Source organism: Elaeis guineensis, chromosome 2 (assembly GCF_000442705.2).
Source record: "Elaeis guineensis isolate ETL-2024a chromosome 2, EG11, whole genome shotgun sequence".
Classification (NCBI taxonomy): Eukaryota; Viridiplantae; Streptophyta; class Magnoliopsida; order Arecales; family Arecaceae; genus Elaeis; species Elaeis guineensis.
Window position 1 is genome coordinate 127,496,342 of NC_025994.2, and position 23,766 is coordinate 127,520,107.

Sequence of the window (23,766 nt, forward strand, 5' to 3'; positions counted from 1 at the left end):
GCGGTTGAAGTTGGCGACGGAGCCCGGCTCCCGTAGGAGTCCGGGCGGAGTCCCCCTTGAGGTTGGAGTCGTGGGTGGAGCCCGGCTCCCGTAGGAGTCCGGGCAGAGTCCTCTCAGAGTTGATGTTGCGGACGGAGCCCGGCTCCCGTAGGAGTCCGGGCGGAGTCCTCCTGCAATTAAAGTTAGGTGCGAAGTCCGGCTCCCGTAGGAGTCCGGACGGATCTTACCGACGGTTGAAGTTGGCGACGGAGCCCGGCTCCCGTAGGAGTCCGGACGGAGTCCCCCTTGAGGTTGGAGTCGTGGGCGGAGCCCGGCTTCCGTAGGAGTCCGGGCAGAGTTCTCTCAGAGTTGATGTTGCGGGTGGAGCCCGGCTCCCGTAGGAGTCCGGGCGGAGTCCTCCTGCAATTAAAGTTAGGTGCGAAGTCCGGCTCCCGTAGGAGTCCAGACGGATCTTACCGGCGGTTGAAGTTGGCGACGGAGCCTGGCTCCCGTAGGAGTCCGGGCGGAGTCCCCCTTGAGGTTGGAGTCGTGGGCGGAGCCCGGCTCCCGTAGGAGTCCGGGCAGAGTCCTCTCAGAGTTGATGTTGCGGGCAGAGCCTGGCTCCCGTAGGAGTCCGGACGGAGTCCTCCTGCAATTAAAGTTAGGTGCGAAATCCGGCTCCCGTAGGAGTCCGGACGGATCTTACCGGCGGTTGAAGTTGGCGACGGAGTCCGGCTCCCGTAGGAGTCCGGGCGGAGTCCCCCTTGAGGTTGGAGTCGTGGGCGGAGCCCGGCTCCCGTAGGAGTCCGGGCAGAGTCCTCTCAGAGTTGATGTTGCGGGCGGAGCCCGACTCCCGTAGGATCCGGGCGGAGTCCTCCTGCAATTAAAGTTAGGTGCGAGGTCCGGCTCCCGTAGGAGTCCGGACGGATCTTACCGGTGGTTGAAGTTGGCGACGGAGCCCGACTCCCGTAGGAGTCCGGACGGAGTCCCCTTTGAGGTTGAAGTCGTGGGCGGAGCCCGGCTCCCGTAGGAGTCCGGGCAGAGTCCTCTCAGAGTTGATGTTGCTGGCGGAGCCCGACTCCCGTAGGAGTCCGGGCGGAGTCCATTCGGAGTCGATTCTGCTGAGAACTTCAGCCGTGGGCATTTTATACCCAACACAAGGTTATCACCAAAACAAAACCAGCAATAACAATTCCAGCTGTGAATATTTATCCCATTTCCTAGGCCTCATGGCAAAAACGCTGCAAGTCCATATGCCGCAACCAAAATCATGCATAAAATGGACCAAATTCACAAATTACCACAACCCAACCCAACCCCTTCCCCCACCCAAAACTTCAGGCAGGAAACGCCCATCCAAGAAACCATCAACCAAGCCTACCCAGAGATATGACTATCAACGAATAAACGAAAAGCGCACTAAAATGATACCGATCAAAGCAGAAGCCCGTATTCAATGTAAAAAATTGTTCATTGAAGCGACTCTATTCTAACTTTCACTTTTTGTTTTTCACTTTTCCTATAGGGCAGAGCCTCGTGCCTCAAAATGTTGAATAGTGAAGTAGGCGATTCCCCTGTTAAGCAAACAAAAATAATAAAAATAATAATAATACTTCCATCAACGACAAATATTAAGACTATCAGGTCATAGCAAGATGAGCAGGAGCTGACCTTGTGCCACAAACAAGTGATTTACAAACCCCAACCAGCTCAACACGCCAAAAACCAACACTGCAAACTGGCTGAAGGGGACATCCCTACTATCACAATAACTCATCATCGTCGTCGTCATCCGACATCCTCGGGTGCAGCTGATGTCTCCTTTCACCTCGTCGAGGAGCAACAGAGACCTCCCCATCTCTGCTGTCATTACGACCACCATCATCATCAATAACATCACTGGTTGCTCTGCTAGAAGACTCTTGTTCACTGAAGGTCTCTCCCCACAGGATCATGCCCCTTCCTCTTCGCCTCCTCCATGCAGAACCACCCAAGGAGCTTCTCGAGTAACGCAAAGATGATCGCGAGGCACCCATACTCCCTGCTCGAGTCACCTGCACAATCAAAAAAACTGTGATCGAGGGAAACGGGATTATACTGCTGCGGAATTCTCCATCATCTTCGCTGATGCCAATTCCATCTTCTTCTCCACCGATGGGCGACCGAAACATGCTGAACAAGTCCCCAAGATCACGCTGCTGCTCCAACCTCCGCCAATCTCGTTGCCGGTCAGGGTCCACCTCTGATGGCCGCACGGAGGGGTGCTCTTTCCTAGCATGCTTCCGCAGCTCGCCATAAACCCCATTAAACCCACAGGACTCCGTAGAGCAGCTACGAATCTTAGCATTGAGAAATCTGCGTGCGGGCTCCACCACCGTCCAACCAGTAACAAGCCCACGACACAGAGGGCACGAGAGCTTTGTTGGCTGCTGGCCCTCGTCATTCTGAGATGGCTGGGATTCAGAAAATGCCCTGCAGTACCGGTCCAGGCAATTAGAATGGCGGTAGCTGGTGTCACACATGAATGGGCGGCAACCCTTCCCTTGGGAGGAACATAGGAGGAGAACAGCATTGTGAGGGTGATCCATGCACACAGGGCAACGAATCTCCTCCCACTCTTCGATGCCCTTGGCTGCTGATTCAGGAGTGCTACGAGAGGAGGAGGAAGAAGAAGAAGAAGAAGAATGCTTCCGATCTCTGGATGAGCTGCATGGGAAAGGTGATGCACTGGATCTTCGTTCAAAGGATACAGAACGGGTCCTCCTTTCCTTTGGCATATTTACTTGACTGAATATGAACCGAACGAAGAACTGTTTGTCAAGCAACAGTCTGAACCAGAAAGAAGGATGCAGTACGATCAGGTTTGATGCTGTGCTGGGACAGATGGAATTCTCGACTCTGTAATAAAAAACAGACGGCAAATTAGTGCAAGAAGAGCTACATCTCAATCTATTCCAGTAGCTTCAGTTAATAGATTCTGCGGCTCAATAAAATTTTGAAGACAGACCTGTTGATCAATCAACAACAACACCGAGACACAAATTCAAAAGATTAGTTGCAAATACATTAAACAAAAGAATCTCACAGCATAAAAATTAGTTCAAAGATAGATGCCAATCACAAAAACCTCTCCTGCCACTTAGAAAAGAACAAAATTAACAAGTCCCTAAAATAACATAACATGAAATCAACATGAACGAAGGGCTAAAGTAGCATCTGAACGAGATGAGGACAGCAATTCGAACAAAATTTTATCATCTGAGAGAAGCAACATAATTAAAGCAATAGAAATTCCCTCATCCACATGGATGCTAAAGCCAACAACAAGCACAATCGTATGCATGCCTTAAAAGGTATGCCCACCTCTTGCAGAGGTCGTAGTTCATCAGGTCTAAGCATTGGTGGAAAAACAGTAGAAGACAAGAATGAAAATTTTAACAGATAGGACTAGTTTGCTCCTTTGTTTTATCCAATTTATCAAATATCCATTTTCTGAATCGCGTGGAGCCGCCTAGAACAGAACCATCCCTCTGAGCTTCCCCACATCTACACATAAACATTATTCTCCCCCCTTTGACTGAACATTAAGGTGATCTACTTCCAAAGAAATATCGCCCCTCTCTTAAAAAGGATGAAATCTGATCCCAACCACGGCGAAACATAATCATCAACAAGAATAGAGAAATGATCCCTCAGAGACAAACTCATACCCTCCGCCCGACCGACCGACAAAGGAACTCATCACAGAGGGGCGGGGCGATCCATCCGGCATCAAAAACCAATATCTACGATGATTAACCAATACAACACGACCAGGCTCACAAAACCAGCAAAACACCGGACGAGAAGTACCGCTCCAGAAGGAAAGCACAAGAAATTAGCGAGGACTGATGGAACAGTTGCAAGAAAAGCACATCAAAAGCCGGAAGTTGAGGTAAAAAGAAGCGGAAGATTGGATCCGATCTAGAGAAATTACCGAAAGGGGATCGGAGATGGCACCTACGGGAGGGGAAAAGCGATTCCGCTCGGCGACGATGATCCAGACGAGCAGCAGAAGCCTTCCTTGCTCTTGGAGTCGGCGGAGGAATGGATCGTGAACGAAACCCTAATCCAGCGAGCAGACGCGGAAATGGTGACGTGTCGTATGACGGCGTGCACGACCACGTGGTTCACGCCGCGTAGGATGTAATTTCTCCATCTTCAAGTCGGCGGGGATTTTATTTTATGCTTATAAATATAAATAAATAAATCGTGGCCGCCTATGGCGAGACTGGGTCCCGGGGACCTGAAACGGCGGAAAAGCCTCATCGGAGGGACGCTCTGGCTTCACATTTTGGGCCACGTCTTTTTTTTTTTTTTTTGGTAAAACCCTATTGGGCCTCATCGACGAGACATCATATTGTAGCATCCAATCCAAATACATTGATCTTGAAAATTAAACTTAGTATCGGTTCCAAGTTTGGATGACTGGACATAAAATCCCACATAAATAATAGGTTTGAGCCGATAGGATCATCCAAATGAGATAGTCTACCTTTATAAATATCTGGAGAATCGTTGCAATGGACCTGCTCGAATTCCATAGAAAGAAGCAAAAAAAAAAAAATTGTTGAGATCTTTTTGACTCAAGGACAATTTCATAGGTTGAAAGCTATAAATCTGTGACATTAGATCACCACCATCAGTACCGGATTATCATCATAAGGAAATAAAGATCATGGTCGATAGCTCTTACCGACTTTTTGACCGTGGATTTCTTAATGTGCCACCAGCCCTCCCTAAATCCACATACTCACAAATATAGGAGATTTCAATAATATGAGGTACTTCTACCCTAAAAAAAAAAAAAAAAAATTGGGGCACTACTGTTTAATCCATTACGGGCAAAAGGCAATCTTATCAAGAATATCGTTTCAAAATCCTGAGCGCAGACAAGGGATTCGGAAGTAACAAAGATACGGCAACCAGAGTGAAGCCAAAAAGAGTACCTATTTACATATTCACAAACTTCAAAAGTATGAAACCTACCAAAGAGGGGGGGAAAAAAAAAAACTAATGAAAAACTATCGTCGTACAAACATAAGCTGCTCAAGGAAGGCAGCAAACAGATAAAGAAAAAGGAAGTGCGGCCCTTGGACTCTTTGAAAGTCAACCAGATACTTCTCTTCCTTGGTTTTGTACAGCTGCAAATTAAATGAGGTAAAATCAGCAAAATATCTATGGCATATAACGACCACAATGTGCTTCCAGAGATAGATATTGATGAAATGAAGGTGAAGCAAGTAGAATTTAGAGCATTTTATACCTTTAAAATGGTGGTTGCACTGCAGATCAAAATAGACTTCAGCAAAGTAAAAAATAATTACTCATTAAAAGCAAACAAGTCCACTTGATACATCAAGAAAGAGAAGACGTACCTGAATTTCAAATTTGACTAGATAAGATGATATCCAGGCAATATTATCAATTTCTGGAATGGCAGCTTCATTGGTTATGCTATGATTGGTATCCAGAGCAGGATAGCCAGGAGCCCAACGACATTTAATATTATATTGTCCAATGCTCTTCCAGCAAACGTTAAGTTGTTGAAGAACTTTAAAGACCTCCATCATTATTGCCCCAGGTTGGGCTAGCGACTGCAGCAGAATATATATATATATATATAAACAAAGGCAAAGATAACAATATAACTGAAAACAAAGGCCAAGATAACAACAAGGAGAACAATTGACCTGAAAGTCCAAGAGCCCATTTTTTGGAAGCAGAAGAAGGTACCCTAAAACCCATGGCCTCTGGATCCATATATCGAGACGAATAATTTGTGAGTGCTGAAGTCGGAGTTTCGCAATAATTCACAGGCGAGGAACCATACTCCTATAGAAACACACATTTATGACTTAACATCATATATATCTATAGGGGACCAACTAAGCAATCTAAAAGAAACAGTTAAATAGAGTTGGTCGCAAATATTTAGAACATGCCATAGTTTCTTGAAACTCGGCTTGAAGATAGCCACCAGCAGCACGGAACTGATTATCCAGAAGTAAATAATATGAAACGGTTGCCTGTATAATCCTTTATAATATCAGTGATATCATTTCATATGGAAGTAATAACTTAGTAAAAGCTTCAGAATACAAAAGATACCTCATTCTGCTGCCTGTTATGCAGAGATTTGACCAAATGGTCCTTGTCAAAACCCATTTTAACCACTTCTTGAAGAATATCCACATCAATCTACAAAAGTGGCAGCCAATAAACAGAAATATTGCATAACGAATAATTTTGCAGGTATAAATTAGGAGTTCAAGTTAATTTTTGCGCTGCAGTATTTATTAGAAAAATAATTGTGGAACTCACAAGAGAGCACTTCAAAAGCAACAAATGATGATATACAATTAATTAAGCACGCAAAACCCACGTCACAAAAGTAATGCTACAAATCCTACAATTCAGGATAAGAGGACAGGACATGCAATCCACAAATTTGTTCACTATAGCTGGTCATTATTGATTATGAAAGCCATGACTAAGAGTCAGATATAACCATAGACTTCAAATTATATTCCTGACCATCTAGTTAATTTGTGTGTACTTTTCTCTGCATAAACAAAAGTAATCTGATCCCTAAAAACAAAACAGGAACAGAAGAAGCAAACTAGCTCCAGAGGATAATAGAGAAGTTCTAGCTCATGTATTAGACCCACAAATTAGCATTCGCAGCATGACAACTAAGATTTAAATGCCTTGCTCTTCATTTGTATATATCGTCTATCCAGCAATAGAACAAAAGACCCTCAATCGATACGTAGCATATGAAGGAAGAGGCAGTAGTGTTCAAAAAAAAAAAAAAAGAAGTTTATCAGCTCAGTTCTTAGAGAAGTTTTAAATCCAACAGAGCAAGAGAATTTTATGTATTACTCTTTATAATATTAAGGACAAACCACAAAAACATACCCTCTTTGCTTGCTGCATTGTATCTGGTAGAGGCACTGTCAAATAGCGAGGAAGATGAGGTGTGAACCATGGATGCTGACGAATCTCAGCAATAGTGATTCGCTTCATGGGATCAACAACGAGCATCCTAGAAATCAAATCCTTTGCTGAAGCACACGGACCCAAAGGAAAAGTGTACATCCCTGCCTGGAAGAAGTTGGTGTTTCAGGGGAAGGTATTGATTCAAATGACAAGTGTATTTTCAAGATAAGGTGTTTGATATTGTCCTTAACTTTATCTTCTCGTGCAGATTTGGGATATTTTCATCATCAAAAGGAAGCCTGCCACAAAGAAGAGCATAAAGAATGACACCGCAACTCCAAACATCAACCTCAGGGCCTACATAATGTTCACGAGAAAGAACCTGAACAAAGAAAATACCAGAATGACATTGAAGAAACCCATAAAAATAGCATCTTTGATGCACTTAATCAACACTATGGAAGTGCGAGTATCATCCATAATGACGGCAGTAATTCTATACCTCGGGGGCAGCATAGTTGGGGCTTCCACAACAAGTCTTCAAAAGATGGCCATCACGCATGACGTTACTCAAGCCAAAATCTGCTATTTTGACACTGCGCTTGGAATCCAGCAGCAAGTTCTCTGGCTTCAGATCACGATGAGCTATCATGTTTCTGTGGTAGTACCCTACACCAGATATGATCTGTTTCGACCAAAATATAAGGATTTATCCTAATTCAGCAGAAACTAGAAGAGCAGAAAAATTCAAACGCGTCAAAAAATAAAGATAAAATAATAGAACAAAAGAATATAGGATGGCTTAAAGATAAATCTTGTTATGAATTAAAATTACTCCAAAAAAAAGAACGATCAGTTCATCAGTTATTTCCTCTAGAATGATATCCTGAAGTGTTCTATTCGAAACAAAATCCAAATAAAGGGCTGCGAACATGTATCATTCAGAGATGACGGCATCATGCTATGATTAATACTTCGAGGAGAAGAAGAAAAGAAAGGAAAAAAAAAAAAAATCAGTGCGAAGACGAAACAATACGAATGTACCTGCTGAAAAAAACGACGGGCCTCATCCTCTTCCAGCTTGCCCTTCTCCACAAGGTAATCAAATAACTCCCCGGAGCTAACATATTCCATTACGAAATATATGTCCGTCTGTGTCTCGATGACCTCGTAAAGACGGATAATATGGGGATGATTGAGTAATCTCAGTATTTTGATCTCTCGCCTCACTGCAAGGAAGAGATGATATTGTAATCATCGGCTATCAAATCAAGGTGGCTTCAGCACAAATTTGAACGAGATGCCAGCAGCCAAGAAATAACATAGCAATCTACAAGCAAGATATCACCTCTTTTTTTTTTTTTTTTTTTTGTGTGTGCGCGCGTGTGTTCGTTTTCTAAAGAAAAAAAGAACAAAAGAACAAAAGAAGAAGACTACCTCTTTCTTCCATCTGCATGCTTTTGATCTGACTGCGATTGAGGATCTTGATAGCGACCTGTTGGCCCGTGAGGAGGTGCTCGGCCTGTTTTACATACGCGAAGGAACCCACGCCGAGTCTCCTTCCGAATCTGTAAATGGGCAGAATCTTTCCAGGGCGGCTGCCTCTTCTGTCCGTCCGAGCCCCGTCCAACGCTTCCATCACTGCGACAGCGACATGGAGCGATCAAATCTCTCTCTACATATCCAAACCAATTGGGGAAGGGAAAAAAACAAACGCACGGATTAAAAAAAATGCAGCACAAGTGTCGGAGCGGAGGGGGGTTTCGTTATCCAAAGGACAAGCACAGCGATCAAGATGACCTACCTGCACGCAGTAGAAGAGAAGAGCAACAGGTTGAACCTCTAATCCAAACCCTCGCATATAAACTTGGGGAAAAAAGATCGGAAAAGGAAAACAAGTGGACGGCCAGAAGGTACGTTAGTCAGAGTGATCGCCGGAGGAGGAGGTCATGGATCGTTCCAAGGTGAGAAAGGGCTTGGCTTCATACGATCAACTTGGATCTATAAGATAGGGAGATAAGATTTTGAATTGAGATCCTTCAGTCAGCTTAAGAAAAGAAAGAGGGAGAAGAAAGGGAAAGAAGAGAGAAAATTAGTTTTCCTCTTCTTTTTTTTCTTTCTTTTTTTTTTTTTTTTTCAAGAGAAAGAAAATAAGGGAATAGGGTCCCACCATCATTCAAAGAGAGGGGCAGGGAGAGAAACATTAGAGAGAGAAGGGGAGGGACAGGTCTTCTCTCTGTTTGTTTCTTTTTTTTCTTTCTGCTTCTTCTTCTTTCCTGACAGAATAGGAGAAGAAAGGAGGTGGAGCAGTGGCAAAGCAGCACAGCCAACCAATCGCCCGACAGGTGGGGATCTGACTCCGGCTCCAGCCAAGGACTGTGAAGAAGGGAAAAGGTAGAGGCCCTTAGCAAAGGATGCCAGTGGCGGAGATGGCCGGAAAAACAAAACAAAGGTGGAACAAGGGAGCGGAGCAGAGCATCTAGTTTTCAACCAAAATATGGCATTTCGGCAATTTGTCAGTGGAAAACTAGCGAATAAATTCTTTGTATAATCTATAAAACAAACGACATGCAAGGCTTCAACCTTTTTGAAAATAATTTTTTAGAACATTCTTTGTACATTTTAGTTTATAAATAAGTAGGAGTGTACAGGATCTGATTTGAATTGATTTAAAGATATTTTTAAATTAAATTAATAAATTATAATTTATTAATTTTACAAATCAAATTAGATTATTTTACCACTCAAACTAGATCAGATGAGTAAATTATAGTTTGATCTGATTTAATTAATGATTTGATATATTATAATATCAAAAATAAAAAATTTAAAAAAAAATTTTAATCAAATAAAAATTGAATTTATCAAGATAGCTTTTGGATCAATATATAGCTTTAGTTCATAGAACTATTCAAATAAAAAATATGCCTTTAGATCACATTGCCGTTATATAAGTATATTCACTAATTAGATGATATTATTTCAAATTCATAAATATACAATTAAACAAAAATAATAATAAATTTTTTAGAATTCAAATTATGCAATGCTCCAATATGCAAAGTGAATTTACTATTGCTAAAAAAAAGACATTAAAATTTTTGAGATCGAGATACTAAAATTTTGACATTCAATTCTTTAATCCTCCAACTATAATTTAGAAAAGCTGCACTATGAAAACTATTTGGAGTGAAATATGTAAAAATATATTCATAACTCTTGTCAAAATAATCTCTAGTTGTTTCAATCTTCATTATTTAAGGTATCTTAATTGGAAAAGCTCAAAGAATAGAGATAATGAAGTGGACAGCTAAAGATAAAAGAGTCAAGCAAAAGCTAGACTCTCTTCTAAGATTTATGTGTTAGCGTATACACACGCGTATGCACACATACATATTACGATTTATAGTTTGGTCCGATCCATTGCCTTATTCATAGGGATGTTCACTAAACGATTCAAATAGTTAAACTCTGAATCGGATCAAACTATTTTTATTAGTATGGTCTGGTTTGAAAATTAAAATAATTTGATTTGATTTATAATTTTTATATTAAATGATTTCATTAGACCGTTAAATCATCATCAACAGGGGTACCACGAGCTTTCTTTCGCTCAGGAGCAAACAGTCGAGTCCGAAATGGCAGAGAAACCCAGAAACAGTCAAAATTGTTTGAGTGGGAGATTACTTCTTTCGACTAAAGTTACATGAAATGCAAGAATAATCAACGGCTGAATCCCCAACTGGATCCTTCCGGTGTGCCACGAGTCTTCCAGCCCCATATCTAATTTACAGGACCTAAATAGTTTCCAGGGAAAAAAAAGAAATGTTGATAATTTAAATTGATATGTCAGCACCCCCATCCATCTAAAGAACAAAGAGTTCAGAAATCCATGCAAATAAAAATAAAATGTCTAAATTATTTTTTCGAGTAAATAGGGAGATTGTGAACCACCCAACTTTTATTTGAAGAGGTAAGAGTCTACGGTTTACAACACCGTAATCCAGGATCCACCAGACACAGAAAGTTGCTTTGAAATCTCATCAGAAGCTTCTATTATGGTTTTACAACAACTTGTCAAATTCCATTGTTGCAAACATTAACAAAGTAGTAATGTGATAGCACTTCTGGTGAGTAAGAAGCATCATTCCTGATACTTGTGAGAGAGAGAGACACAGAAAGAGGTTCACCCTGAAGAATCTTTAAATTTTGTAATACGGTATCGACCAACTGAAAGTAGAATATCTGATTTATAGAAGAAGAAGAAGAAAGAGTTTCTGGGGAGAAGTCTTCACAGAACTCCACAAACATACAGAAACTAGAAAAGAAAAATGGTCCAGATCCCTTAAGTAGCTCAAACAAAAAGAAGAAGGGAACCAGAAAAGGGAAAGAATCCATCCTAGGTAAAGCAGGGAAAGCGAGATAGATGAGGACGGCACCTTAGACAGATCTATCAGGAGATAAAACGGCAAAACGCCTCGCCCTCGGCGGCCAAGGAAGCGCAGAGAGGTGACAAGAACAAACGGAGACGAGGGCTTTGGGGTTATTAGCCGTTTAGTGATGAGGTACTTCCGGTGCCAGTGCATGCATCTCCAAAATACCCTCTTTATTTATTTTGGATTTACCGACTTATAACAGTTGAAGACTGTAGAGTCCTCAGACTTACCCCGCCAGCTTCTGGAGTGCGGGTCTTGGATTCCAGGGATGCTGGAGACCTGAACGAAGGGCATTTTGAGTGATTTTGGTCAAATCGCGTCCAGTTTAGGGAGCCCCAGATTAGGTACGGTAGAGGCCTTCTGTAGGGGAGGCCCATCTATATCATACGTATCATGATGTCCGAACGCACCTTTGTTTAGCTCTCTGAAAAACTGAAATAGAAAGGGACAATTCTAGATATCTAATGTCTCGGCCAGCAGTAAGTCTCACTGCTCCAGTCACTTTGTATTCAACAACTGCCAGAGAAAGCTACACACCACTTTTCATTCTTAAAGTTCAGTTGTATGAGAAGCTAATCTGACAATACAAACCCACCCTGAGGTCAGGTACCTTCATTTCTCAAAATGAACACGAGTGGAAGTCCATACAAGATGAGCAGCATCAGTTTGTCAAGAGCCCCTCAAAGCAAGGCTAACATTTGCATCACATTAACCCATATCACTAAATCTCCAAAATATTGCTATCAAAAATCTGCCTGTTTGTTTTGTACAGAAAGCCAGCCAGCTCAACTTCTATCACTGGATGGCAGGCACAGCTATGTCCCGGCATGTTGAAGGGCGCTTGCAATTAGGGATCCTACCCCGCACTTCCTGAACCGTACATGCATCTTCTTATTTCACATAGGGCTGAATCTGACAACTTTACCTGATATTGTTTGATGCTGCTATTGCACGCAGTTCCTTAGCAATCTCAGAGAAGGATGGCCTCGAAGCAGGATCAGTTGCCCAGCATCTCTCCATCAATGACCTCCATGCAGGGTCACACCAGGTCGGTATCTCTGGTCGCAGCTTATCCTTAATTATACCAGCTGGAAGCATCACAAGCAAATATCAGATCAGCAAGGGGGGAAGAACATGTACTACTGTTGACATGATACAATCAAACTTTCATTCTTCTCCATACTGCCAGTAATGATTAGTACAGCATCTCAAGCATTTTTCTCAAATTAATGAATAAACATAGCAACATCCAATAAATCTGAAAATAAGTTCAAGAAATTGACCATGAAACCTTAGCCACAATTTTTGCAGCAAACATGCACCAGCACCGATAATGAAAACAAATTTGTTAACTGTGGACAGCCGACTGAGGACTGCTTGTTTATTTTATGTCTATAGAGATTTTTCAATTTTTTTTCTTCCAACATGAATATAGAGATAATTCTCGAAAGATAGGATAAAAAGGGATGATTACCTATTATATCCTCATAATGCATGTTCTCATATGGTTCTTCCCCAGTTAAAAGTTCCCACATGACAACCCCAAATGAATATACATCCACCTGCAGGAAAGGCGAAAAAGAGAATAAATCTCCTAGCACTTTGTGCCAAAGGATTATCATGCTAACAGCCTGACAGGTACCATGAAAACCAGGAGTACCTTCTCTGTCACCATGTTGTCTTCATGAGTCAAAAGCTCAGGGGCCATCCAGGGAATACTTCCTCGGACCCCACCAGAAACTAACTTTCGCCGTTTCACCTTTGACAAGCCCAAGTCTCCTATCTGATATTACATGCATTATATTAGAATGATGATATGCAAGCCCAACAAATAATATAGCTAATAAATAGTGACAAATCTGATTCACTTAGTGCACTGATCTATAATCTTTATATATTCATAAATGCACGAGTACCTAGTTACTTTTTTGTATAAATGTGCGCATTGATATGTCCAAGCTAGCATAGAATAGAGACTATATATATATATATATAATCATGTTTGATTACCTTGCAAACTGGTCTCTGGGGATCCCTCATATTTACCAATAAATTATGAGACTTCAAATCAAAATGAACAATATTTTTCTCATGAATGTACTCCATGCCAAATGCAGCATCCATTGCTATAATAAGCCTCTTCCGACGATCAATAGTTCTGTAAAACAGTGATATTAGGGAAGGTGGAAGCTATCAAAATACAAGGCTAACACAGTACATCCAATATTGTAAAACACATTGTGGAGGAATACAAACCCTCAATGTTGAATGGTTAAATAGAACACATACTAGATAGTGGAAGTCCTACTACCATCCCAAAGCATGAAAACCAAGACCACAATGTCATAAGCAAATAAATATGCAAATGAACTTCAAGCACACAGTTAAAAAAATTGGAGTTATTGATTTGCTAATTATCTAAAAGCTCACTAAAAGTTTAGACAAGACCAAACAACTTTTAGCACATAGAAACTACTAGCAAAACAATGCACCTTCTCATCACCCCTTGAATAGTCAGACAAATTTGGGGCAGAGCAAGTGACCTTCCCTACCACTCCCACCATCTCTTTTTATGCCTCTCATAGTGTGATCAACAAAGGTCATCTGCCCCAATGGCTAGGACCATGCAAGCAATTAGTGTGGACCTCCCTAGTCCCCCTTTCAGAAAAGCAAACATTGTAATTTTATCAATTGACACGGCCAAGTTTAGCAATGCTGTAGGTAGTAGAGCTTTTGCCTAAAGAGCTTTAAACTACAGAGCTTTTGCTAGTAGAGCTTTTGATAAAAAATTGTTTATTATTTTATAACTATGTTTTTGGAGTGCCTTGGAACTTTAACATCTATTTGGCAACCAGATTAGGAAAGTGCTTTTAGCATCAAAGAAATAATAATAGCAGACATTATATAATGATTTCAATTGTCTAATTGTTTCTACTGTTAAAATTATGATTATAAAGTATTCATTATTTATAAATTATTTATTTTGATATTTAACCTAAATAATATAGTAAATAATATATTCTTAAATTTAAAATAATAGTGATGACAATTATGTAATGGTATAATAATATTATACTATCAAGAAATATTATTATAAAATATTGTTAAATTATAAATTATTTTCAAATTAATTTTTGACAAAAATGTCATTGTTAGGACTCAAAGTTGAGTCTCTTAAGAAAAATAGCTTCCCAACACATCTCAAGTAGAATTTTTATCCAAAAGCTGCAAATTGGAACTTCCCTAGTAGACCTTTTTCAACTTCTAGAGGAGCTAGAAAGTTGTTTCAAAATTTTTACCAAATAGCTAAAAATCATCCAGAAGAATTCTAGGCCTCTAAGAAGTACTTTTAGACCATTCAAAAGCCATGCCAAATGAGGCCTTCTAACACTTTATCATGAACTAAATTATATAAAAGTCTTAATCAAAAGTCCATCTCAAGAAAGAAAACAAAATACTCAGCCATTTGATGAAAGACAATGTTTTCATATACCATTTAAGCAATTAAATGACAATTAGGAGCAAGACAATGTTAATGGCAATTCTTGGCTTTTCACGGCTAAGGTGGATGGAATCTTTCTCTCTCTTTCTTTTAATTAGCCCATGTTGACCATGCTACTTCCTTAAAATCAAGAACTCAAGGGAGATATCAAACTTAACCAACGTCACCACAAAGGGCAGACTTCTACTTACTCATAACCATCATCAAGAAATAAAAGAGTCATTATCCTCCTTCCAAGGGGACAAAACTTTCCAAGAGTAATGCCTTCACAGTCTCAAAGGTTCAACATGAAGCAATTGCTGAGTTCACTCACCTCCTTTAGTCAAAGGAAGCACTCTATTCACCAAAGTGATTTAAAACCAAATCCACAAATTTCAACCTGATCCCTCATCAAACACGCTAACGCACCACAACTCCAAGCAATCTTTGGTTCCTGTCAATGCAGTGCCCTCCTACAAATCCAACAAATGACTAGATGCCCACATTACTTGCCAATTCTCCCACTTTTATGTATTTAAAGGAGTGCATAACTACTATTTTCAGGCCACAAATCAAGGTCTCACTTGGAAGGAATAAATTGATCTCCACCAACAAACTAGCGTGCGCTAGGGAGTTTAAAATCTTGTAGTTAGAGAAGGCATTGTTTGACACTTCTGGTTGGAAAGACAAGCTTAACCACAAGGCTCCAAAAGAAGATATAATTGGTTGCTAGTTTATCTGTCAGGGGGTTTCTTTTCCTGGGTAGGGACATCCTAATCTTCAAGAGCAGCTGAACACTGATTCCATTGATAGTGTCAATTTTCAGTCATAAAGCTGATCACCACATGGTAATGCAAAAGGTATGATGGACAAAATATGATGCCAACTTTAGCAGGGTGGGACAGCATTGAGTTTCAGTACTTACTGCAACATGGTAGCGCAAAAGCTATCAGCCAAGTTGTAGGTAAGAAGTTTTTTTCATAAGATATCCTTTTCAAGTAACACTGTTATGTGCAGCTTGGACAGTGAGGGATGCAGACTTAAATTCCGATATGAACTGGTTGCAACATTGGGAGAGAAGGTGATACAACTTCAACAATTTTACGACAGGTCAGATTAACTTTGAACAGGGACATGATTTCATTGAAATGGAATAGCACTGGTCGGTTTTCTGTCAAATAAGCATAGAAAATCTTAAGCCATGGTGATCTGGTGGCACCTTATTCAGAAAAATTATGGGACTGACATCTTCCATCTGAAGCACTGTCCTCCTGGTTGATGATTCAGAACAGAATTCTCTCAGGGGAGAATCTTTTGAAAAAAGGATTCAATGGCTATTTTTGCATGTTATGCACAAAAAAGAGATTCAAACCACTAATCATCTGCGTCTCCACCATGATTTGGCTTCTTCAGTCCAGCACCTCTTTGGCAAGGTGCTTGGAATTGATGTTCTTCCAGAAGATCTTACCATATGGATAACTAGGAGAAGAGTAAAATCCAGATTTGGTGAAGGAAAGGGCGGGATGCCCTAGTTGTGAATTACCCAGCGTATCAGAACAGAGCAATTATGAAAAAGCAGAAAGTATAGCAAATGCCATTGCAAAGACAGAAGTTTCTGTCAACAATTTGGTCAAGAGTATGCAGTGAGAAGAAGCTTTTGAAAATTATGCCTACTGTCCAACTTGTTAAGAATAAGGAGTTGTATTTTGGAAAGGTGTTTCTTTTTCGGTGACAGAAAACCACTGGTTGTGTTTTGGGTTATTTTCTTAATGAATCTGATGGACTTGGTCCAATTTTTGTCTAAAGAAAAAAAAAAAAACTTGATGTCTCAGACATGTTTAAGGACACACCTAATATGTATGACATCTTGTAGTTTCTGTTTACCTATTTCATATGTATGTCTAGACAAATATTGAATTGAATTTATCTTTTGATATAAGATTTCCAGATCTTCTAACATCAAAATTTTACATTGCACATCATATCATTCTGTGCTATCAATTTACTGAAAAGATGTGTCAGCTTACCATAAGTAGCCTGCTTGAACACCATGTAACTGCAGTCAGACAGCCAAACACGTGTCCGGGTCTAAAATACTTAGATATGGAGATGGAGATTAAAAAAATATGGCTCAGCATCTTCCAAAAACATGGTAAATACACGTGCTCGGTATGCTTTTAGATGAATGTATATTTACTGAAATGCAGGGCACTGAAAAATGTCAGTTAGCATAACATGAAGTTATACAATATACAGAAATATTTGGTGAACGAGGGTTAGGAAGAGCAGAGAGAGAAAGCAACACACACACACACACACGTAGAGAGAGAGAGAGAGAGAGAGAAGAGATGAGGGAGGGAGGAGAAAGAGAGATCCCATGTATTTGAAAGTTGTTGTAAATGTTGTTCCATTCTGTCATTGTCTCTTGTACACGGAATATAACATGCTAAGGGAAAGGCTGGTTACCACCATGTGATTAAAAAGATGCAGCTCTACTTGGTGCCTGCATAATGCACAAGTCATACCACAAAAACTGGCTGGTGAAATCCAAATTTGGCTAGAATTACTTGGTATATAGCTTAGAGCACTCTGTTCTGCATTTCCATGTGCAAGGTATGCCTATATGGTGGATATGGCCATTTCTCATTAATCAGGTCAACTTGACCATAAACTTGAAGAGTCCTGGTGGATGGACAAATATAAACCACTGCAGATAATCTGATGCATTCTTATTAATTCATATGGCTCTCAGTTTAGAACTAAACTCTTCAGTGTAATTAGACCACAAAATGACAGAAGTTCTACATAACTAAAACTAATACAATTCATTTATATTATGATACCTCCCATGGTGCTAACTCATGAACAGCAAGAAAGTAGTTCTACATGAAGTCAAGGAAACTTAGTGGCATGTAGATACCGAGTTTTACCTCCCTTAGCTGTCTAGACATGTTTTTACAATTTACTAGTAACAAAGCACATGCAATGCAAGTTTTTTTTTATAAAAAAAAGAAGAGAGAAACATGAGCATAAATAAGAACATTATTTTAAAAAATAAAAGTAAATAAATAAAAATATAAATTAAACACATGAAAATGATTATAAAATGATACTAAAAAACAGGCTATGAATCAAAAAATAAATAAAATTCATAGAACTGATTGGTAAAGAAAAATAAGAAACAAATAAGAGAACACAAAATGACAAGTATTGACATAAAATTTCCTATGGTAGGTCTTTAGATTTTTCTCCTAAATTAAATAGAGCATTAAAAAATAAAAATAGCACAGAAAGCACATGATTGGATTTTGAGGTGATACAAAAGATCATCTTGAGTGTGCAATTGGAAAGACAAGAGAAGAGAGAGAGAGAGAGAGAGAGAGAGAGGAGGTTCGCCCTTTGATAGATTTGGTGCGATAAAGGGAAAGTCAAATAATAAATTTGGTCAATTTAGTCTATTTTATTTTTAAAAATAAAATGAGATTGAAACTTGGAAAGGAGAGAAGGACAGAACTCAAGAAAAACAATGAGACCATTCAACTTTTTCCCCCAAAAAAATAGAGAGAATCCATTTTCTTTCCAAAAAAGAGAGAATCCAACCAAAATTATGATTGAGAGAATCCAGTTGAATCTATTCTCCAGGAATAAGAGTTAAAGATTCTTTATCCTAAAAGAAAGGAAATTTCATTGGTGTGCTAGACGGCTTAGGATGGTAAGAAAATTAATTTCTTTATCTCTCTTCCCTTATTTTTTTTAGACATTGCTTAACAGTGCAGTACATAAGACTATATATGTGGTTAAATATTGCAGTCTCGTGACCACAGCATACAGCCGATACGCAACTATTATATGCAATTAAGCAGCATATGGGCCAAAGAGACAATTTGCTTAGCATAGCACTTTGTGGACACATGCAATAGAATGAGCATTGTCCTCCTGCACATGATCACTATGAGATAGAACTAGCCCTTCTAGCATTGTGTGGCCATATACATAGTCACTATTATTGAGGCCCATGCGAATAAAGCTTGGTTGGAAGCGGGTTTCAAGCCGGTTGGGTGCATTTATATTCCCAATGTTAATATATTATATCCTACAATTATTTATACTAAAAATCAAGTAGTATTTAGCAAGCATTAATTGCTAAATTTTATTGTTACTAATATCGATATTACATATGTAAAAAAGAGAAAATTGTGTATATAGGATATTTTATTCATTTATAAATATTTAAAAAATTAACAGCATATGCACTTGTATGCGTGGCTTGCATAATGCATGTGCACTATACGCTCCCCTGACCACACACATAATGCAAGTGCCCCTTAGAACATTACATGTGTTGAATGCATTTTAATATTGAAATAAGGGAATTTTGACACAAAAGTTGATAGACAGAATCAAGAGGGAATCTTCCTTGCATTTGAAACTTTTTAGTAATATAGTATAGATTGCTACACAAAAATGATAACATGTGTCACACCTCCATTGTGTTTTAAACGAAAAAATGTTGCAAAACCTTATCTTTTTACAAAATTGAAAGAATTATCATGATTCAGCTCTTTCTAAAGTAATTTTAATAAATTCGGTCTAACATTGTTAGAAATTATAGAATAATTTGTTTTTGAACTAATAATAACTTGGTATACAAGGAATGATGAGTGCCATGCATTTGTTTAAATCTCTCAATTATTACCTTCTGCAATAGACAGTTACAGATAAGAAAAACAGATGAGTAAAGCAACAGTGGTTGTCAGTATTCTGTCAATATATATATTTATGTCTGTTTCTATGCATGGAGGTATATGTATATGTATATGTATATGTATATGTATGTATTAATACAGAAAAGGAAACAATGAAAGCATACCTATCTTTCCTTTTCAGAACTTGTTTTAAGGAGCCATTCACCATGTATTCTGTGACCGTGGCCAAATTTGTCACCGGGCCATCTGTAACCACACCATAAAATGCAACCACATTGGGGTGGTGAAGTTTACCCAGCAAACAAGCCTCTTTGCAGAAGTCTGCAACCTGTCATTCACATAAAAGTTCAGCTGCAATGTCCAAGCAGCATATACGCCCATAAATATAAGAAATTAAATAATCAATAAAGCCAAGTACGCCAGTCGCTAGTCAGTAAGGACAACAGGCTCGCAAACACTCATAAATTCATATCATGATTGAGGTGGTTCTTTGACTAAATTCATGTCATGATTGAGGTGATTCAGTGATTAAATTCATGTCATGATTGAGGTGGCTCCGCATCTGTGTTTAAAAACATAATTTGGCTAACTTGAGTAACCAGACTCAGCCATAATCGCAACTGAGGTATATGCTAGAATGACTGATATTGCCACATGAAACTCAGTTACATTGGCAATGAAGCAGCTCAATCCATAATGGTAATTTTTCTGATTCTAATAGGTGATACCGATAAAGAAGGGCCAAAACAGCATAGGTGAAACCAATAGAAATTCTAATTGTCATGAGAACTCACCTACACCAATTTATGTAAAACATACATGAAGAATAAGAGGCAAATAATGTGTGTGCAACGTACATGCACACATGCATGATGCATGCATACATCAATCATAAAATAGTTGCCTAATTATGTAATTTATTTTTTGCGGTCATAATATCTTCTTTTGACAAGTAAGCAGTATCATCCGTAGAAAATAATGGTCGAAATTGGTTCAATCGAAAAATCAGCCTTTTTTTTTATTAAATGCTCTTAACCAAACTTCTTAAAACAATTTATATAGTTCAGTTAGTCATTTTATATAGAATTTCTGGATATGATCTCCATAGTTTGAGTTATCCTGCCAAGCAACTTGAGTCATCAACTCTGAAAGCTGCATTGTAAACTTAGAACTCAAATAGAATGTCCAGGCACTGGTCCATACACTTCCAAGTGATGTTTAGGATGGACATTCAACAGGTTTGACTAAGTTGGATTACCAAGACAAGTGCTGGTATTAAACATTTGCAATAAGAATCACTATTCTTTTGGTAAATAATCTATTTAGACAGAACAAGATATATTTGCCTGTTCTGAGGTTATTTTTTTTTTTTGTCCTTTTGTTGTTAAAGAAGAAGGCTGACATAGAATAATCACCATGCGCTCTTCTCCCAATTCACCACCAGCAAAGCAGCTTCGCTTTAGACGCTTGATTGCAACATCAGAACCCTTCCATTTACCATAGAAAACAGTTCCATATGTACCCACTCCCAGCTCCCGTATTTCTTCCAAATCAGAATTTTTTATCATCTGCCAATTGAAAAAAAGGAAAAAGAAAACAAAGAAAGAAAGGGCTTGATGCAAGCTACCATTATCCAAATTAAAATTCAGAGTTTATTGCTTTGATTTTAGACAAAGGCAGAAAAAGAGCACAGAGTTTTGAAAACTGAAGATGGGACGTTGTTTACCTGTAGTTCTTGCATAGCCAGATGAGAATAAACTGCTGAAACTTTACAGATAGTTTCACCCGCTTCCTTGGAGCATATGCTTGTGGACGCAGACATATCAGACTGCCAGAATAAATTATTCAGTTAATTAAGCCAATGAAATTATATGCATAATAAATTATTGAGATAGATTGAGGAATACCTTCTCTTCCATGTAAGTCGGGGAGAGCATAGACTTGTCATCCTGCTTAATACAGGCAGGTTCTTTCTCTGTGCCATGAGATTCTGGTGCCACCAATGAGCTCAATGGCTGTGACGACTTCCGAAGTAATCTTGGCCCAAAAGCATGCTCTTTACTTGTTTCTCCAGCTATATTTTCAATGAGTTGCCCCGAAATGAAAGGATTCTCCTCTATCAGATGGATGCTATTTAGTTCGAGCCCTGTTTCATCTCTTGGCAGTGATGCAGTAACACTGGGAGCAAGCTCATCAGATTCTAGCAGATTGTTGCTACTTTGAGATGAAGCTGGTGCTGACAGATGAGCTTCAGTAGAAGAAGATAATGATAAACTATGCACAAGAATATCCAGTGGAGCCTTAAAGTCAGAAAGATTGATGACAGAATTATCATAGGTTGATGACTCTACGGGTTCGAAGATGTCATCCAATTTAGCAATAATATCAGACTGTGGCATCATGTTGATTTTTCTCAACTTCACATCAACTTCTTCTACGTCCTTCCTCGGCAGATCGTACGAAAAGGACAAAATTGAAAGTGCTGCATGAGCATTATTTCTCTTGTCTGGTTCCACAAAGCCCGACTTGTTATCTAAATCATAAGAGCTGTTAGCATGGACAACAACACAGTATGCACTCTCATCATGCTCATCACTGAAAGGATTGTTTCGATAAGGTGCATGAGATTGAGTAATTGGATTTGCTATAATAGAATTGCTTAAAAGATCAGCCCCAATGCTCATGCTGTCTGAATGGAGAGAGGGGCTACTGCCAACATCATCTGGCAAGTCTGAACATGTATAGTTTACCGACCTCCCTTGAATTTTCTGCAGTTCGAATCCCACAGCTGGTAGATCACCCTGTCCCGGCATTGGCTGCGATAGTTGTTCTCTCAATACATCTCTATTGTTCCCAAAGTTTATTGGATTTATCAGGTGAGTTTGATGAGCTCTTGGCTGCACAAACTTTGAAAAACTCGATCTTGGCAAGCAAACTTTCCCATCACAGAATTGCTGGGCTGCAACATCATTCAATCCGATCCAACAACCACACATGTTAGATGGACCAATGCCATGGAATCTGCTGTCCTGACCACCATACCGATGATTTTCAGTCATGCAATGAGATAAGCCCAAATGTCCATCACTTCTGCCGTAAAGTTGGGACTGAAACACCCCCCTATATGATTGATTGCTCAAGGAAACAGGTGCCAAGCAAGTCTTGACAGTAGCATGATCAGCCTTCCATGGGAAAGCATTCTCTCCGTTCGTGTTTCCAGCAGTATAATTCTCAGTTCTTGTCCCGTATGGTACAGTGGTATAAGGACTGGAAGATCGAGTATCATGAGTGTAGACTTGGACAAGACTGGAGGCAGCTCCACATGATTGGTCGAATCCAACCCCAACGACAGAACCTTCCTTGAATCCATTGAGGGAAACCTGATTGAGACTTTCAGGACTCCCGACCCCTGGAGAACTTGCCATCGATCCACCAAAATATTGGATCCCATGCTTGTGGGTGGTCGTAACTTTAGTCCGAAACACCTTGCTACCCAGAGATTCACAGGAATCTGTGTATATTTTTCCGAAAGTCCTTGCATTCAGATCTCCTAAGGCAGTCCCTCTATCAAAAGTCCTTCTTTCCCCATAGGGAAATCTTAGTTGAGAACAAGAAGCAGTAGCAGTACCAGAGGTAGGGTTTCTTGGCCAAACGTACCCGGCAAGGGAGGGCGTCACGTCGCAGAGGAACACACGGAGCCGGGATGCCTTCCCGTGGGCGGCGAGCCGATCGTGGTTGCGAACCATGCGCCGCACGTCTTCGTCGCTACTGATCGAGATCAGCTCCGGCTGAGACGAGGAAGATTCCGGGAGCTGGTACTTGAGTGAGAAGGAGCAGTCCGGACAGAGATCCGAGAGCCTGGAAACAAGCTTATATAGGCCGATGCCACGGCGGTCGACGGAGATGATCCGAGACTCGCCGCCGACGTAGCGGAGCCCACCGGAGGGGTGACGAGGGACGAAGGTTCCGCCGAAGCTACATCGTAGCCTTAGCTTCAGAGGGCACGGCGTCTTCTTGGGGCGAGGAGGAGCAGGTCCTTTCATAGGGAGAAAGGGGAGAGTTAGGGTTAGGGTTAGACCAGGCGAGAGAGAGAGAGAGAGAGCGCGAGCGAGGGAGGGAAGGGCAACGGAATCTCGTGAAGAAAGAAACGAGATTTAAGCGGCAGGCTCTAGCTTATTTATAG

The 23,766-nt window shown here is 40.0% G+C and overlaps 2 protein-coding genes across 2 annotated transcripts; both read right to left on the bottom strand.

Moving 5' to 3' along the window:
- Window positions 1-1,407: 1,407 nt before the first annotated feature.
- Window positions 1,408-23,734, bottom strand: LOC105044392 (uncharacterized). The gene is made up of 10 exons (XM_010922301.3): window positions 21,491-23,734; window positions 21,310-21,411; window positions 20,999-21,151; window positions 19,748-19,911; window positions 13,407-13,554; window positions 13,057-13,179; window positions 12,871-12,958; window positions 12,348-12,484; window positions 1,651-2,666; window positions 1,408-1,553 (listed from the first exon to the last, which is right to left on the bottom strand). The coding sequence occupies exons 1-9, from the start codon at window positions 23,624-23,626 to the stop codon at window positions 1,743-1,745; spliced, it is 3,975 nt and encodes a 1,324-aa protein (XP_010920603.2). The 5' UTR covers window positions 23,627-23,734; the 3' UTR covers window positions 1,408-1,553; window positions 1,651-1,742.
- On the bottom strand, window positions 4,848-12,318 carry LOC105044259 (SNF1-related protein kinase catalytic subunit alpha KIN10). The gene is made up of 12 exons (XM_073251058.1): window positions 11,627-12,318; window positions 8,398-8,601; window positions 8,005-8,189; window positions 7,463-7,645; window positions 7,211-7,342; window positions 6,940-7,125; window positions 6,130-6,219; window positions 5,964-6,047; window positions 5,755-5,853; window positions 5,397-5,615; window positions 5,285-5,320; window positions 4,848-5,162 (listed from the first exon to the last, which is right to left on the bottom strand). Exons 1-12 carry the CDS (start codon window positions 11,688-11,690, stop codon window positions 5,043-5,045), a joined length of 1,602 nt encoding a protein of 533 aa, XP_073107159.1. The 5' UTR covers window positions 11,691-12,318; the 3' UTR covers window positions 4,848-5,042.
- Window positions 23,735-23,766: the final 32 nt, after the last annotated feature.